Source organism: Pituophis catenifer, unplaced genomic scaffold, assembly GCF_029215685.1.
Source record: "Pituophis catenifer annectens isolate HBS135680 unplaced genomic scaffold, rPitCat1.0.hap2 SCAF_12, whole genome shotgun sequence".
Lineage (NCBI taxonomy): Eukaryota > Metazoa > Chordata > Lepidosauria > Squamata > Colubridae > Pituophis > Pituophis catenifer.
In genome coordinates, this window is record NW_027256892.1 from 23,188,376 (window position 1) to 23,206,527 (window position 18,152).

An 18,152-nucleotide genomic window follows, 5' to 3' on the forward strand; every position below is an offset into this window, starting at 1 on the left:
CTGACAGTGAGAACAATCAACCGATGGAACAAAAGTTGCCTTCGGAAGTTGTGGGAGCTTCATCACTGGAGGCTTTCAAATAAGATTGGACTGCCATTTGTCAGAAATGGCGTAGGATCTCCTGCTTGAGTGGTGGTTGGACTAGATGACCTATAAGGTCCTTTCCAACTCTGTTAATTTGACTTGAAAGAGCTGAAGAAGCTTCTTGGATGAGAAGTGAAACGTCTTCAAAGAAAAACCAGAAAATCCAGTTGCCTCTTGGGAAAAAAAAATAAAAACATTTGGGATAATGGATGGAAAATAATCAAGGAGACAACCTTTGAGAAAACTATGACCTGGATGACTGAGCATCTCCATAGACAACACAGGACAATGGAGGACCTGATGAGGCCATACCATTTCATTAATGCATGTTGCAAAGAAGGGTTCTCCTATAATGACAGACTATCCTTCGATTTCCATCTGACGTCTTCAAAGCCAGAAGAAGCATCCCAAGGTCCCAACCGCTCACAAGTTCTCAGAGGATCAACGTCATTGCCAATGGGAAAGACCTCACAGAATCAAAGGTGCGCTCAGGAAGCGTTCAGACTAAAATTGAAGTTTTTGGAAAAGAAGAACAAGGAAAGAAAACCCAACCACAGAAATACTCAAGCGAGTAAATCAACCTGATTTGAAATTTCACAGCCGTGTGCTACAAAGTGTAATCATTATTTCTTTTTTTTTTGTTTTCTTTTTCAGCCGATACAAAAATAATGTATTGCAACTCAAAAGTGCTTTTCAGTTTTGTTTTTTTTAAAATAAACAGTTGACTTTTTTTTCTTTATCAAATAAAATATTTACACCATTTTTTAATTATTATTATTATTTTTGCTTTCCGGAACCAGAAACGTTCTTCACGCTATTACCATAGGGACGTCGTCTGAGAAACCTGTGATCATTGCAGCTTCGTCGTCTTCATCTCCTGGTAAATCAAGCCACAAAGTTTTATGTTGACACACAGTGATAATGAGAGACACTGAAGACATGAAGAAGCGTAGAGGTGAACATGAAGGTTCACTGGGGACAATCCCTACCTCCTCACCGTGATCCATAGAACCATCAGTTTGGAAAAGCCCAATAAAAGACGATTAACGGAGGGATTTGAAGACTAGTACAATATGTGGTCTAATCTGTTGACTGTTTTTTTTTTAATATTACCTTTTACGTATATATTATGATTGGATTTTGGATCAATTTGGTTATCAGATAGAGATACACTCACCTGGAATATTGTTTATTTAATACTAGCTGGTAACCCAGCGTTGCCCGGGTATTTATAGACATTGAAGCCTTTGTCTGACAGGGAGCCATTGGGAGGGGCCTTTCTTCCCCCTATTCCCATGCCCATCATCCCTGCCCTCTCCCTTTCTCCTTCCATGCACTCCTCTTTCCCGCCCTGTCTACAATCCTGGCACTTTGCTCCAAATCCATCAGGCTCTTCCCCATTGCTCCACTGGAGGGAGAACGTCATGGCTGCCTTTCCAGAGGAAGCTGCGAAGGAACTGACATCACAAACAATTGCCACTCTAGGACACCACACTCACTCTCCTTAAGGGCCCAGGCTCTCCCTTCCCCCTCCCATGACATCACAAACAATTGCCACTCTAGGACGCTGCATTTGCTCTCCTTAACGGCCCAGGTGTTGCAGAGTGATGCTGGAACACACACACACACACACACACACACACACACACCAGGGGTGTCTTACCCACCCAGTATTTGTTTCCAAAGGGTAAGTCATCTGTGTACCAAGTTTGGTTGAAATGGCTTGAGGCATTCCAGAGTTATGCTGGAACATACATACATACATCTTTTTTATATAGATAGATAGATAGCATTCTGGTTAAATAGGGATGGGAAAACTTATAACTATTTGTATCTATTTCTATATATAAAAAGCCCAATGAAGCTAACTCCCCAAACTCAATAAAGGAACCCAAATTAAATCATTCATTCATTCATTCATTCATTCATTCACCACCCAACTCTAATGGACTCCAGAAATGGCTGCAGTGGAAATCTAACAAGCTAAACCTCGGTCCAGGTAGAGCAAACACAGTTTGAAGGCTTGATGTAAAAAATCCAGCAGTGCTTCTGAATTCCATCTAAGCATTCCTAAGACTCAGACCTCACTTACCTAAGTCATCTCCAGAGGAGAATACGGCAGAGCCCAGTCGGGAGTTGTAGTGACTGTTGGCAAAAGCTGTGAAGCTATTTTGAAGCCTTCGATGCCTCATGTACAAGACCACAAACCCAACGCCCACTGTCACTAGTAAAAGAAACAAGACGGGCACCACAATGGCAGCAACATCCTTAGATTTGCCCAATATGGATGCACTGGCATCTCCATCTACACAAAGAGGAAAGACAGGAAAGGGGAAAAGAGAAAAAGATGAAAAAATAGAACTCACTTAATACCAAGAAGTTCTCAGAATAAGGTCAAAGTCATTCTCAACATGCGATTGTTGAGCAGAAGACCTGACATTGGCCAACTGGAAAATATATGAACATGAGGAAGGATCTAAACTCCTCTCTTTCTCCCCCTCCTCCTTCCATCCCTCCCTCCTTCTCTCTCTCTCTCTCTCGGGCTCCAAACAAGAGATTCTGTGGAGAAGCTGACAATGAGGAGATGGAGACTTTCCTACCTTTTCCCAGCTCACTGTAAAGAAGAGTTGCAGGCTCTCCACACATCTGCCCAGTGTAGAGACATCTTGCTTGCACTGTGAAGGAGTAATTGTGGCCGGCCTTCAGGTGGGAAACTTTGAAGACATTCTCCGTAGTGTTCCCCAGATACGATGTGGTGTTGGTCCCACTGTCAAACATATGCACCTCATACCCCTGAAGGTGGAAAGAACAAATTCATTTAAGGTGAACGGAAGTACTGTATTTTTTGGAGTATAAGCCACACTTTTTTCTCCCCTAAAAGGGGGTGAAAATTTAGGTGCGTCTTATACACTGAATGTAGCCCCACCCATGCATTGGCCCCCACCCTTTGGCCTCTGCCTTCCAGAAGTTACCTCCTTGCAAGCAAACAGCAAGGAAAAACAGCTCCTTTCAGTTTCAGCACATCCTGATTAGCCTGATTGGATCGGCCTCCCGACTCTCAGCTGATTTGCTCTCAGCTGTTTTGCGCAGGGCTCTGCTGCTTGCTGCAAAGAGGTAAATTGCTGGAGCAGATTTTTTTTTCCTTGTGCTAATCAAGCTATGCTGAAAATAAAAATGAAAGTAAAGCAGGCTGTTTGCTGTGCAATACCAATAAACCACGATTCTGGCAACCGTGGCTTGGCGTGTTGTGTGAAGGCAACCAGTTTGCATGCAACCCTAGTAATCCACTGAAGAGGTCAAATAGCCTCCCACCGACCAGTACGCTCCCACAGAGAGGGTCTCCTCAGGGTGCCATCGGCCAAACAATGCTGGCCGGCGGCCCCCAGGGGGAGAGCCTTCTCTGTGGGGGCACCTACCCTCTGGAACAAGCTGCCCCCGGAGATACGGCGGATCCCGGATCTGCGCACTTTCCGCTGTGCCCTAAAGACGTTTCTGTTTCATCAAGCCGGGCTGACCTGACCTAACTTTTTAAAATTGTTTTAATTTTAAATTGTTAAATTATGGGTTTTAATATAGGGGTGTTTTAACTGTGGGCCAAATTAATTTAATTGGATTTTAATATTGTTTTAAATTTTGTATTTTTTGTATTTTATCTGCTGGCTGTTCACCGCCCCAAGTCCTTCGGGAGAAGGGCGGTATACAAATATAATAAACATAACACATAACAAATAAAATGCAGCAGAGAAGAGTAAGAGTGTTATTGTAAGTAACACAACTGCAACCTACCCGGGTCTCATTAAATTGGTTTTCTTTCAGGGCTAAACTCTTCCAAAATAACAAGATGTGGTCATTTTCTGGTATAATCTTTAAAGCATCCGGCGCAGCCAAGGATACTGTAACAAACAATGGAGAGACGGGTGGATATGACAGGTAAATATGTAAATGTAAATGTAATAGCAACTTCTTACCCTGTTTCCCTGAAAATAAGACCTCCCCTGATAATAAGCCCAATCGGGCTTTTGAGCGCATGCGCTAAAGTAAGCCTCCCCCCCAAAAAATAAGCCCTCCCCGAAAATATTTAAACGCAGAGCTGGAAATCAGGTAAGACGGCAAGAGGAGCCCCATCTTGTTCCATGCACCCCAAAATAATAAAGACCTCCCTGAAAATAAGGCCAAGCGCTTCAAAAAAATATAAGACTGGGTCTTATTTTGGGGGAAACACAGTAGTAAATGCAGGGGGAGAAAAAGACCCATTGAATTCAATGGGGCTCGCGCTCTGGATGATGTTCAATCCTTACACCAAAAAATACTGTTTACCTGTGTTGATTTTCAAACTGGCTTCTTTGCTCATGTTTCCTAGTTGTATAACGATGTGGTATCTTCCACCGGGGTCCAGTCTTTTGATGGTATATTCCACCGTGCTGTTTCGAGTCTTCACCTTATAGTTTCGATCCGTCTTTCTTATTAAGTCTTTCACAGCCACCGCATACAACTGGGGAGAAGCAAAGGTGGAAACTCGGACACGGGAGATGCAATTGTCCTTCAACGTCCAGCATGGAATATTGTATTCCAGTTGGAGCATCTTTTTAAGGACGGTGTCTTCCAACCTTGACCACTTGAAGATGTTATGGATGTCTACTCTCAGAATTCCCCAGCCAGGAATTCCATGAAGACCTTGCATCTTAAAATTGACAAGGCTGAAAGACACTGTTTTAGGGGGGAAAAAGATCCATTGAGAATTTGGCCAAAAAAGGCTAAATCCCACCTAGGACAGTATTGATCTTGGATTAATTAAATAATTAACCTTGGAATCATCCTACGTTGATTCTACGCTAGCATCCTACGCTAGCATCCTATGTTGAACCCACTGGGGTTCCATGTTTATGGATCAGTTCACCAAGCTTGGTCTGGTGTTCTACCTTGTGAGGACCACAGACAACAAGGTCCCTCAGTGAGATGAAGGCAAATCCAAGCAACAGTAAATGTATCTTCCCCAGATTGGCGGTGACCTCAATACAATAATTCCGTTTAATCTATCAAGGTGTCAGGTTTCAAGGTCGTCTCAAATGAATTGCATTTCAAACAAAGTCTTTGAAGAAAAACTCAAGCACGACATTCTAAATCCGACTCCATCGCAGCCAACACTGACATCCAGACCCAAAACCCTCCCTTTCCGTTCCCCACTGCCCTGCACTCATTGGCCATCTTCCAAGTCATTCTACCCCTAATCTACTGCTCCAGCTCAAAGGAATTTCCCCCCTCCCATCCCATCTCCTAGGGGATATTATCTCCAGGGAAAATAAGTAGGTGAAAAGTCAAGCGTCCCTTTCCAGACGCCTCTGCTTCTCCTTCTTATGTCAGCACGAGAGTAAATGCAGCTTGAAGTGCTGACACAAGGCTAACCACGCTCCAAAGTCTTCTCATTGGAGCTAACAAGGTTTCAAAAGAGGTTTCTTCCAAAAGAAGAAAGGTAGAAGTGCTCTACCAACCATGGTCATGAGACCCCAACAGAGGTGGGTTTCACATAATTTTACTACCGCTTTGCGGCGCACCGAAAATGTGAGCGCAGGCTTTGCTCATGCACGTGGCTTACACGCATGCACACGGCTGAATACCACCACTGGACCCCAACCATACGTGGAGTCAATGTTGGGCCAAGCTTGGACTGATGCAACCCTCTTACCATATCTTGATCTGGGGAATCGTAAGGCGACTCCCATTTAATGATGGCAAATGTTTTTGATAGGTGGACAGCGTGAAGGTGTCGAGGGGGAAGGCGATTGTCAGGAATCATCTTCACAACAATATAATCCGAGGGTGGTCCTTGGTAGGGAGAAATAACCCGCACCTGGAGGAAACGAGATATCAGTAGAGCAATTCATTCCTGAAAAGCACAATGTGGATTTTCCAGATCACGAAGCATAGCCTGAATCTAACCAACTGCTGTGGCCCGCCAGCAGCCAGCGGATCTGGCAGCAGATTCAGACAGTGAGAAGGTTGAGGAGGAACATGGGCCAGTCCTGGAGTCTGGAGAAATCTCTGACGAGGGCTCTGCGTCGGAGGCAGAGATGGGGCCAGAGACGTATGCAAGTTATCAGCTGCCTTTGGAGTCAGACATCAGTGGGGTAGAGGAACAGCTGGAGCCTGTTCCCAGTGTGTGCATGCGCAGAGTTGCCAGATGAAGGGAACAGCTAAAGAACAAGGGTCGACTTGGGAGTAAGGCCACAGGTGGACGATGAATGGCCCCTCCCAGAGGGAATAAAAGAGGAGCGAATGGGGAGTGGAGTTTGCAGGAGACAATTAATTCATTACTGCATTCTTGCCAAGTATTGCGGCATCTGAAAGATATCGGCCTAGTCACTCTCCAAGCCTGATAAAGGTCGGTAATTGTGAACTATCTTGAAAGACTGTGGGAGAGGAAAGACTTTGCTGGAGAGGAATTCACTGTAAATTAAATACAAGGGGTTTATTGGGACGAGGACTCAGCTTCGTACTGCTGGGAAAGCCTAGGTGAGATCACCGACATGGGACTATTAAATCTGGTTTAGCTTCTTTGCAAACCCGTGGTTTCCATTCTTTCATAACTTACGTTCCACCAACCACTCAATCAAAGAACTTGAATTCCACCATGACAGGAAGAAAAAAGCTCACTCTACGCTAAGAGAGCACGTTGGACAAATGGTGGTTAAACTACAGCTTAGCACAGTGTATTTTTTTTAAAAAAATTTGATTTATATGCCGCCCTTCTCTGGAGACTCAGGGCGGCTTACAATGTGGTAAGCAATAGGCTTCATCCTTCACCCCACCCAGACATCTGATTACAGGAACAACTTTCAAATCTCCTCTCTCATCTGTATTTAAATTAACTTTTCTGTACGAAATGTTTTATATTTGGCTGTTCACCGCCCTGAGTCCGAAAGGAGAAGGGCAGTATAGAAATCTGAAAAAAAATAAAAATAATAAATAAATAAATAAATAAATAAATAAATAAATAAATAAATAAAGTTTCTGTAGAAATTGCCGAAAAGAATTAATAGAATTAATAGAAAGTCTATCCTTACCAGGAATAAGTACTGCTCATCCCTGTTAACAATCACAGTCATATTGTGGAGAGCTGTAGTCGCATTGCTAGGATTCCGGTAGAGTTCCAGGAAAGACGTGGCATAAAATATACCATATATCTGCCCAGGGTGGAGAGGAAATAAGGAAGAATTAATAAACATGCTAATTCTGCTTTTGTGGTAAATAACGTCCCAGAATCCTTTAGCCCCAAGGTTTTCAAACATTTTCAGTCCATGGGGTGAACCAAAGAAATTGCATTTTTTACCACATTCCTTGGCCCGCTCCAGTTGCATTCGACGGCTGTCTGGTTGACCGCTTTGGCTTTCAGGCTGGGGGGGAACGGTCTCGTGCCGCGGGTCACCACGTGCGCGAAAGAGAGCGGGCTGTCCCCCAGTTCCGTCTTGGCCCAGGCAGATATTTCATACGGCGTCTGAGCAGTCAAGTTCCTCACTGGGGAAGGCAGGAGAAATTTCCTGACAGTTAGAACCATGAATCCGTGGAACAACTTGCCTCCAGAAGTTGTGAATGCTCCAACACTGGAAGTTTTTAAAAAGAGATTGGACAACCATTTGTCTGAAATGGTAGATGGTTTTCCACCTGAGCAGGGGGGTGGACTAGAAGACCTCTAAGGTCCCTTCCAACTCTGTTATTCTATTCTATTCTGTTCTGTTCTGCATTCTGCATTCTGCATTCTACTCTACTCTACTCTACTCTACTCTACTCTACTCTAGTCTAGTCTAGTCTAGTCTAGTCTAGTCTAGTCTAGTCTAGTCTAGTCTACTCTACTCTACTCTACTCTACTCTACTCTAGTCTAGTCTAGTCTAGTCTAGTCTAGTCTTATTTTTTTCCATTCCATTCCATTCCATTCTCCAGTTAACCTAATCTTGTGAAGCTTTTTCTCCGGTAACATTGTATTGCTAACTAGGGCATACAAAACCTTTGCCAGACCAATTCTTGAATACAGCTCATCTGCCTGGAATCCACACTGTATATCAGACATTAACACTACTGAGCGGATCCGGAGGTATTTCACGAGAAGAGTACTCCACTCCTCTACTCACAATAGTATCCCTTATGCCCACCAGACTTGAAATTCTGGGCTTGGACAATCCTGAATTGCGCCACCTGCGGTCCGATCTAAGCATAGTACACAAAATTGTCTGCTATGTCTTACCTGTTAATGACTTCTTCAGTTTCAACCACAATAGTACACGGGCAAACAATCGCTACAAACTCAAGGTAAACCGCTCCGAACTCGATTGCAGAAAATACGACTTCAGCAACAGAGTGGTCAACGCCTGGAATGCTCTACCCGACTCCGTTGTTACAGCCTCAAACCCTCACAGCTTCAACCTTAAAATGCCCACCATGGACCTCACCCCATTCCTAAGAGGTCCGTAAAGGGGGCGTGTATAAGCGCACCAGCGTGCCTACCTTCCCTGTCTTAATGTCCCCATTTATCTGTACTTACTTCCTTTGTTTATGTTTATACCTATACCTGCTATCTTGTACATGTTTGACAAAATAAAATAAATAAAATAAAACAAATTATTATTTTTCCATTCCATTCTATTCTGTTCTATCATTATTTTTCCATTCTATTCATCCTTCAGCACAATAAAAGGATTTGATTTGATTCAAGAATCCCTGGCTAAGGGTTGATTGGGGGACCGATCTGGTAGTTTTGCTCAGATCATCTTACCTGTTTGAGCTGACTTCCCTCCATCTACATAGAACGATCTTTTCTCTTGTCGGTGGGTGTCAAAAGTCCAGAAAATTTTCACGACGTAGCCATTCACCTGTCAACCAGCCAGTACAAAAACGTGCAAGACGGACAGATCAAATACCTAATCAATTTTTGGGTGGTTTTGTTTTACATGAGCGAAAGAAAAGGGCCCCGCCATTTTTTTTTTTTTTAAATAAAGGAGAACCTTTATAAAAGGTGTTTTGAGAAGATTCTGAAAAAAGGAGATGAAGGCAAAGAGGTTTGACTTCTCCCGTCTGCTCAAGGAGGGGCATTGGCTTTTGACATACATCTGAGAAAACTCATACAGGCAAAAGAGAAAGGATGATTGTGAACAGAATTAAAAACTGGGTGGAGACAATGATAGCATGGGCAAAACACTTTGGTTATACACAGTGGTGAAATCCAATTTTTTTTACTAAAAAAAAAATTGGTTCTGTGGGCGTGGCCTGGTGGGCATGGCCGGGAAAGGATACTGCAAAATCTCCATTCCCTCCCCACTCCTGGGGGAAGGATACTGCAAAATCCCCATTCCCACCCCACTCTGGGGCCAGCCAGAGATGGTATTTGCTGGTTCTCCAAACTGCTCAAAATTTCCGCTACCGGTTCTCCAGAATTCTAGCGGTAGAATTTCCAGCGGAAATTCTTTATATGCAGAATAAAAAAAAATAAAGAAAATTTGTAATATAAAATAAAAGAAAATGTGTATAAGATGTTTTATAGATGGCACCTGCCACCGGCAAGGCTAGCAAAGATGTTTAAAGATAAATCAGCTAAATGTTGGAAATGCCACCAGGTAGCTGGGTCATATTACCATATGTAGTAGACGTGTGCAGAGGCAAAAAAATATTGGACAAAAATACAAATGTGGTTGGAAAAGATGATAAAGCAGGACATTGATTTGAAACCAGAAGTATTTTTGTTTTTGGGGATTTTGCCTGAAACTTATAGTAAAGGAAATAAAGAACATATGTTAACATAAGAGATGTAAACAATATGATGATGATTATTAATATGATTGTTAAGATTATTATATTTAATATAATATTATATTTTTCCCCGAATGCCATCACTCTGCTAAACAAATAATTCCCTCAACACTGTCAAAACTATTTACTAAGTCTGCACTACTATTAATCTTCTCATCTTCACCCATCTCCTCCCACTTATGACTGTATGACTGTAACTTCGTTGCTGGTATCCTTACGATTTATATTGATATTGTTTCCTGATTGCTTATTTGTACCCTATGACCATCATTAAGTGTACCTTATGATTCTTGATGAACGTATCTTTTCTTTTATGTACGCTGAGAGCATATGCACCAAGATAAATTCCTTGTGTGTCCAATAAAAATTCAATTCAATTCAATTCAATTCAATTCAATTCAATTCAATTCAATTCAATTCAATTCTATTCTATTCTATTCTATTCTATTCTATTCTATTCTATTCTATTCTATTCTATTCTATTCTATTTCTATTCTATTCTATTCTATTCTATTCTATTCTATTCTATTCTATTCTATTCTATTTCTATTCTATTCTATTCTACTCTACCCTACCCTACCCTATCCTAACCTATCCTAGTCTATTCTATCCTTGTCTAGTCTATTTTCAGGAGAAGATATGTTAAGAGAGGGAAATGAATAGAGTTTATAATGTTGATTATTATTATTGTAAAATTAGAGGATTATTATCAATGTAACGAACACTGTAAATTTTGACTGTAATAGCATAGAAACATTTGTACCCAGACAACACACTGTTTAATGGAAGATGACATATTCAAGTTAAAAAAATTTTTTTTTTAAACTTATTTTTTAAAAAAGGAATAAAAACTGCTTGAAATCAGGGAAGAATGCCTATTTTGACTAATCAGATTCTGGCCTCAATAATATATTTAGAATAACAGTTATAACAGAAGGGACCTTGGAGGTCTTCTAGTCCAGCCCCCTGCTTAGGCAGGAAACCCTACACCACTTCAGACAAATGGTTATCTAATCTCTTCTTAAAAACTTCCAGTGTTGGAGCATTTACAACTTCTGGAGGCAAGTTGTTCCACTGATAAATTGTTCTAACTGTCAGGAAATTCCTCCTTAGTTCTAAGTTGCTTCTCTCCTTGATTAGTTTCCACTTATTGCTTCTTGTTCTACCCTCAGGTGCTTTGGAGAATAGCTTGACTCCCTCTTCTTTGCGGCAGCCCCTGAGATATTGGAAGACTGCTATCATGTCTCCCCTAGTCCTTCTCTTCATCAAACTAGACATACCCACTTCCTGCAACCTTCCGTTCTTCATATGTTTTAGCCTCCAGTCCCCCAATCATCTTTCTTGCTCTTCTCTGCACTCTTTCTAGAGTCTCAACATGAATGCAGACCAAAACTGGATGCTGTATTCCAAGTGTGGCCTTACCAAGGCCTTATAAAGTGGTATTAATCACTTCACGTGATCTTGATTCTATCCCTCTGTTGATGCAGCCTAGAACTGTGTTGGCTTTTTTGGCAGCTGCTGCACACTGCTGGCTCATATCTAAATGGTTGTCCACTAGGACTCCAAGATCCCTCTCACAGTTACTACTATTGAGCGAGGTACCACCTATACGGAACCTGTGCATTTTCTTTTTCTTGCCTAAATGTAGAACCTTACTTTTTTCACTGTTGAATTTCATTTTGTTAAATAGCGCCCAATGTTCAAGTCTGTCAAGATCCTTCTGTATCTTGAACCTATCTTCTGGAGTGTCGGCTATTCCTGCCAGTTTGGTGTCGTCTGCAAATTTGATGAGTTCCCCATCTATCCCTTTGTCCAAGTCATTCATGAAGATGTTATGAGATTTATGTAGAATTAGTATAATTAAACATTCTCCTGCCCAGGAGTTGTAAACTGGTATTATAAACACCAAACTGCACAAACACACACTACATAGTTTCTCCCCTTCCCTTCCCTAATGTCTGATTCATTTTTTTTATTTTCGATTGCTCCCTCTTAAGGAAAGCTCTTGAGGGTGCAGCTTTTGGGGATCGACCTTAAAAAAACCTTAAAAGTGGCAGCAGTTAGAAAGGAAGACTGAATGTCTCACCTGAATATTGGCGTCTAGTCTGAGGGTAAAGCTTATGGAGTTTTCATCGTAATTATCAATATGGATCGTAGGAGGTGGAATAACTGAATGGGGTCAAGAGAGAGAAAGAAAGAGGCATGAGATTTAATATTGATAGCATCTGATAGCATTTCTAGTATCTAGAATGGCTGGATTACTTCTATTCTTCTCATCTTTTCTATTCCCTACCTCCTTATCTTCTTAGGACTACAATTTGTTGCTTGTACCTTATGATTTATATTGTTTACTTAGCGTCCTACGGCTATTTTTGCCGATTTCCAAGGATTCCACTTTGAGTAAAATGTATTTGCTTAACACTGCGGCATTTGCTTAGTGACTGCAGTGATCGCTTAATGACCACAGCAAAAAAAAAATAAAAAATGGGTCTGGTCCTCAATTTACAACCACAGTGACTTATGATCATAATTTTGAGGTTTAATTATGGTCATATGTTGAGTGTCATCTGTAATTCTTTCACTGGAAGGTGTGCTTCCAATTTAAATACATATTCATATACTTATACTAGATGTATACTAGATAGATAGATAGATAGATAGATAGATAGATAGATAGATAGATACATACATACATACATACATGATATAGATACATACATACACACATACATTCATACACATACATCAGTGTGTACGTACGTACATATACATACAACATACATACACACACATATACATATACATTATGCATATGTGGTGGGAAGGTGTGCTGCCAATTTACATACATAAACACACACACATGTATGTATACACACACAATATCTGAGCTAGGGCTGTAGAAAAATCTTGGTTACGTAGGAAAAACCTGGCTAAAAGAAAAACAAACATATATATATGCATATTCTTTCTAGCCAGGTTTTACCTACGTAAGCTAAGATGTTCCACAGCCCTAGAACATCTTAGCTTACGTAGGTAAAACCTGGCTAGAAAGAATATGCACATAAAAGCCTACGAAAAAGAAAAAGGATATATATTGCTGATAAAGAAATAAAGGGAGACTAGTATAGATCTATTTCAAGCTTTTTAGCTCTCGTCAGCTAGCCATACCCTTACTCGGATTCGAACTTGGGCTTCCTGCATGTTAGGCAGTTGAATTAACCTTCTGAGCCACAAGTTCAGCTTGAGCCAGGGGAAAGATTAAGTGTAGAAAAACACAGAGCACAGAGCTCCTTCTCCTCTGCAAGAGCCCTAGGATTCCTCTCCTCCAAGTCAAAGCCCAGGCAGATCTCCTGAGCTTTTTGAGACCAGATGGGGGTGGAATAGCTGCTGCCGTCTAACTGTCTTTACCAACCTCCGTGCCTCGTCTAGCACAAGAAAAGAATGCAAAAAATTAACCCCTGAAAGGTTTTACCTTTGCCTTTTATTGTCCGTATGGATTTGGAATCGCTCCAGTTGCCCACTCCACGGCTTGTAACGGCGGCAACCTTTTCGAAAACAGAAAAAGCTTGTTAAAATAGGCAATCCATTGTCCTGGATAAAATAGCTCTTTTTAAAGCAAACAAAAGGCCAAGGAAGTTTGTAAGTGAACGGCAGGGAAGGGAGCGAGGACCAGATGACATATTCACTGCTATTCTGAAGGAAATGCTGAGCGATCCGAAAACCAGGATCACTCCACCCTCTCCCCAAAGGGATAGGGACTACAAAACCCGGGATTCCCAGCCAGTACAACTCAAAAGCTTGGGGGGAGGCCACTCTCAAAAAGCCAGACGACTTTTGCCAAGTGATGGATCTCAACAGCCATGGATAGACCCTGCTGCTAACCACAGGTGGCCAGTGGATGGAGGAAGGCGGAGGAAGATGCTTGCAGAAGGTTCCCACACAATTATGGGTTATTGTCATCAAAGGAAACCACCCAAGAGGTGTCCATCAAGGAAATGTTAAAGAGAAGAACAAAGACAGCAAGATTCTTGCTTAGGACGAGAAATCCGGAAGACATTCTCAGAAGAAGCTTCTGCAAGGACATTCCTCCCATGGTTCTCCATCGTCAAACAATCCTGATAGATTGCAGTTCCATCAGAATCTGCCCTTCGGTTGGCTGCCTTACACTGAATCCATTGACCTTTAAACATCCATTCTTTTTGGGACAACAGAAGAAGAGAAATCTCCTAGTTCTACAGGCCAAGATCAGCTGATGCTCGTAGAGGGCTAAGAGTAGAGTAGAGTAGAGTAGAGTAGAGTAGAGTAGAGTAGAGTAGAGTAGAGTAGAGTAGAGTAGAATAGAATATTGGAATGAAGAGTAGGGTAGGGTAAGGTAGGGTAGGGTAGGGTAGGGTAGGGTAGGGTAGAGTAGAGTAGAATAGAATAGAATAGAATAGAATAGAATAGAATAGAATAGAATAGAATAGAATAGAATAGAATAGAATAGAATAGAATAGAATATTGGAATGAAGAGTAGGGTAGGGTAGGGTAGGGTAGGGTAGGGTAGGGTAGAGTAGAGTAGAGTAGAGTAGAGTAGAGTAGAGTAGAGTAGAGTAGAGTAGAGTAGAATAGAATAGAATAGAATAGAATAGAATAGAATAGAATAGAATAACAGAGTTGGAAGGGACCTTGGAGGTCTTCTAGTCCAACCCCCTGCTTAGGCAGGAAACCCTACACCACTTCACACAAATTTTCGTCGGGCCCTGAAAACTTATTTATTTCAACTAGCTGGGCTGGCTTGATCCCACAGTTTTGGGTTAAATTTAATTGATTTTAATTGGGTTTGTTTTAAATTGCGGCCAAAAATATTTAATTATTTTAAACTGTTTTTAAATTTTTTATGTTCTGTTTTTATTCTGGCTGTTCACCGCCCTGAGTCCTGTTGGAGAAGGGCGGTATACAAATTGAAACAAACAAACAAACAAACAAACAAACAAACAAACAAACAAATGCTTATCCAATCTCTTCTTAAAGACTTCCACTGTTGGAGCATTCACAACTTCTGGAGGCAAGTTGTTCCACTGATGAATTGTTCTCACTGTCAGGAAATGTCTCCTTAGTTCTAGGTTGCTTCTCTCCTTGATTAGTTTCCACCCGTTGCTTCTTGTCCTACCCTCAGGTGCTTTGGAGAATAGCTTGACTGCCTCTTCTTTGTGGAAGCCCTTGAGATATTGGAACCCTGCTATCATGTCTCCCCTAGTCCTTCTTTTCATCAAACTATACCTACCCAGTTCCTGCATAAAAGGAAACATCTACTCACTCTGAAAACATATAAGGCGTTGACCTGCAACATCTCAACTTCGGAACAGTTAGTGGGTGCCCTCACGGAAGACCATTCCTTCGAACCGGCTCTGCTGTATTCCACCTACCAGGACGGAAAAACAGGGACAACCATCTCCTTGCTAAAGTCACCTCACAGTAGGCTTTCAGATCTTTTAAGATCCTGCCGTGACCTCCAATGAAAGGTGTGAATCTGCAAGTTTGATCTCAGGTATTTGTGGAGCGAAATGGCAGTTGAGTAATATCACCGGAGGGGAAAATGGCGCCCCTGTCCAATGCCTGTTAAAATCAATTCTCCCTCTTTGGGTCAGAAATGTTAAATTTACGCAAGCACAAAATTTGAGAGAGAATTTTTGTAAAATGTTTTATAGATGGCACTTAGATCCTAAAAAATTATCATGTATGTATCCTAATTTGCAAGCTAAATGTTGGAGATGTGAATGTGATGATGCAACCTATTATCATATATGGTGGACCTGTAAGAAAATCAAGGCATTTTGGATAAAAATTTGGTGGGTGATGCAGAACATTCTGAAAAAAAGGTTGCAATTTACTCCTCAATTGTTTTTACTGGGTATAACTACGGACTGTACAGTATCAGAGACTAAATTGATTTTGAATTTAATATCAGCAGCTAGGCTGCTGGTAGCCCAATATTGGAAGAAGGACTTTTTGCCTACTATTGAAGAGTGGATACTGAAAGTAACAAACCTAGCAGAAATGGCGAAAATCTCAGCGTACTTGAAGGACTATACACAAGAAAGATACGTATCGGAATGGAGAAGATGGATTGACTATATTCAAAATATGTATCAGACAAGAAAATACCAAATAGCTTATGAATGAATGTTAAGTATTAGAAGTATTTTGTTATTTATAGTGGAGTTAAGGTTTTGGGGGGGGAGTTAGTAGTCCGAGGATAAGTAGGTTAATCTAGTTTATGATTGTTAAATGAAATACCTTGTATTTTGCTCTGGGAAGTCAGGGGGGGGAGGGTGGGATGAGGGGAGGGAAAGGGTGGGGGGAATATGGGGGGGAGAAAAATCTTTGTTGTTTGTAAAACTTTTCAATAAAAAAAAAATCAATTCTCCCTCATCGGAGTCAGTGTATCTCCATGTAAACACTGAGATACTTACAACGTATTCTCTGATGAGACCGTGGGCGTTTGCCGGAGGTGCCCACTGGCAAACCACGATGCCTTCAGCTTCTTTTTTCAGCTGTAGTTGAAGATGGCGGGGCGGATCTGGAACTGGAGAGAGAGAAAAAGAGAAGGAGGGAAGGAGGAAGGAAAGTGGATAGATAAGTGGTCCTGTTGGAGCAAGCCAGGGACTGATCCATCCCAGATTTCTGTGTCTCTTAGTGGCCAACCAGATGCATGGAATTCAGGAGCTTGGAGAACAGAGCAACTGATTTCTTGCCCTGGTGGTACCCAGTTCTAGTGTGTCTAGTCTCCTGTGTTTGGGGTCTTGTTTGAAGACCCCCCCCCAAAAGTTATCAACACTGCCAGTCATTAAGAGCACATTCTTCCATGCATCCTTCTTTGGTGAAAAAGATGGGGCATCCTTGAGTCAAGTACAGCTCTCCATCTAAATGACCTCCTTGGAGCTACTCCTTGCAGTTGTGGAAATTAAAACAATTCAGCCACCCTTTGTACATAATGCTACAACCACATGCCCATCAGATGAAGAAGGTAGAAAGAAATGGGATTCATAACCTCGAGAAGGTTGAAAGGGCCTCCTTCTGCATCTTTCCAGAATGCAGAAGAACATGGAACAGTGATCTTGAGGGACAAATTTTGCTTGAAAATTAGAAAGAAACTCCCAACAGGAAGAGTGGTTTGGATGGAACCAATGTCCCAGAAAGGGTTGGGGACCTCTATGTAGTTGGAGAACCTTGATCAACATCTATAGGGGAAGTGTCTGACACAGGGGTGAAATTCAAAATTTTCCCCTATCGGTTCTGTGAGCGTGGCTTGGTGGGCATGGCAGGGGAAGGATACTGCAAAATCTCCATTCCCACCCCACTCTGTGGCCAGCCAGAGGTGGTATTTGCCAGTTCTCTGAACTACTCAAAATTTCCTCTACCGGTTCTCCAGAACCTGCCAGAACCTGCTGGATTTCACCCCTGGTCTGACAGTAAAGTCATTTGGGGACCTTACCATTTCCTGCCCTGATCATCTATCGTTTGGATTTGGGTCTGGCTAGTCTAGAAAAAAGAAGGACTAGGGGGGACATGAAATCAGTATTCCAGTATTTGAGAGGCTGCCACAAAGAAGAGGGAGTCAACTTATTTTCCAAAGCACCAGAAGGCAGGACAAGAAGAAATGTGTTAAGTTTCCGAAAGATGCCCTAATTAATTCATGAGCCATGATCCAAACTTCAAAGGAAATATAGTCATTTATTAGGAGCAACATTCCGGCAATACTGGGATGCAGTTAGGACTGATCCTACGTAGATTTACGTTCCCCTATGACCCTGTCTCTCCCCTCCTCTCTGGCCATGTCATAAATCACATTCTCCAATTAACCACTTTGGCTGGCTGTGAAACCTAACACCTTCCTTCTGATTGCGGTCAGAAAGAATGTATGGAATTCACTTCAGTTCTCCCTCCCTCCTGCTCATGGCAACTTGAAAGCTTTGCAAGTTGACAAAATGGATGGAAACTAATCCAGGAGAGAAGCAACCTGGAACTAAGGAGAAACTTCCTAACAGTGAGAACAATTACTCAGTGGAACAGACATTGTGGGTGCTTCGTCAGTGGAGGTTTTTAAGAAGAGACTGGACAGTCACTTGTCTGAAATGGTATAAGATCTCCTGCTTGACCAGGGGGCTAGACTAGAAGACCTCCAAGGTCCCTTCCGGCTCTATACTGATTCTAATTCACTTAGAGATCATTGAAAGGTACAAGAGACCTTCTCCTCTGCAACTAAGTACTTGAGTCCCAGGCAATATGA

At 41.9% G+C, this 18,152-nt stretch overlaps 1 protein-coding gene across 1 annotated transcript in view; it reads right to left on the reverse strand.

Annotated features, from left to right (window-relative positions):
• The window catches only part of SORL1 (sortilin related receptor 1), a 106,161-nt gene that overhangs the window by 1,148 nt on the left and 86,861 nt on the right, over positions 1-18,152 (reverse strand). The window contains 13 exon segments of the mRNA XM_070952653.1: positions 1-961; positions 2,177-2,389; positions 2,685-2,877; positions 3,871-3,977; positions 4,402-4,576; positions 5,768-5,932; positions 7,146-7,265; positions 7,412-7,596; positions 8,850-8,946; positions 11,967-12,049; positions 13,353-13,425; positions 15,180-15,284; positions 16,336-16,448. The exon segment at positions 1-961 is cut by the window's left edge and continues 1,148 nt beyond it. Coding sequence (XP_070808754.1) covers positions 894-961; positions 2,177-2,389; positions 2,685-2,877; positions 3,871-3,977; positions 4,402-4,576; positions 5,768-5,932; positions 7,146-7,265; positions 7,412-7,596; positions 8,850-8,946; positions 11,967-12,049; positions 13,353-13,425; positions 15,180-15,284; positions 16,336-16,448 — 1,697 coding nt within the window. The 3' untranslated portion in view covers positions 1-893.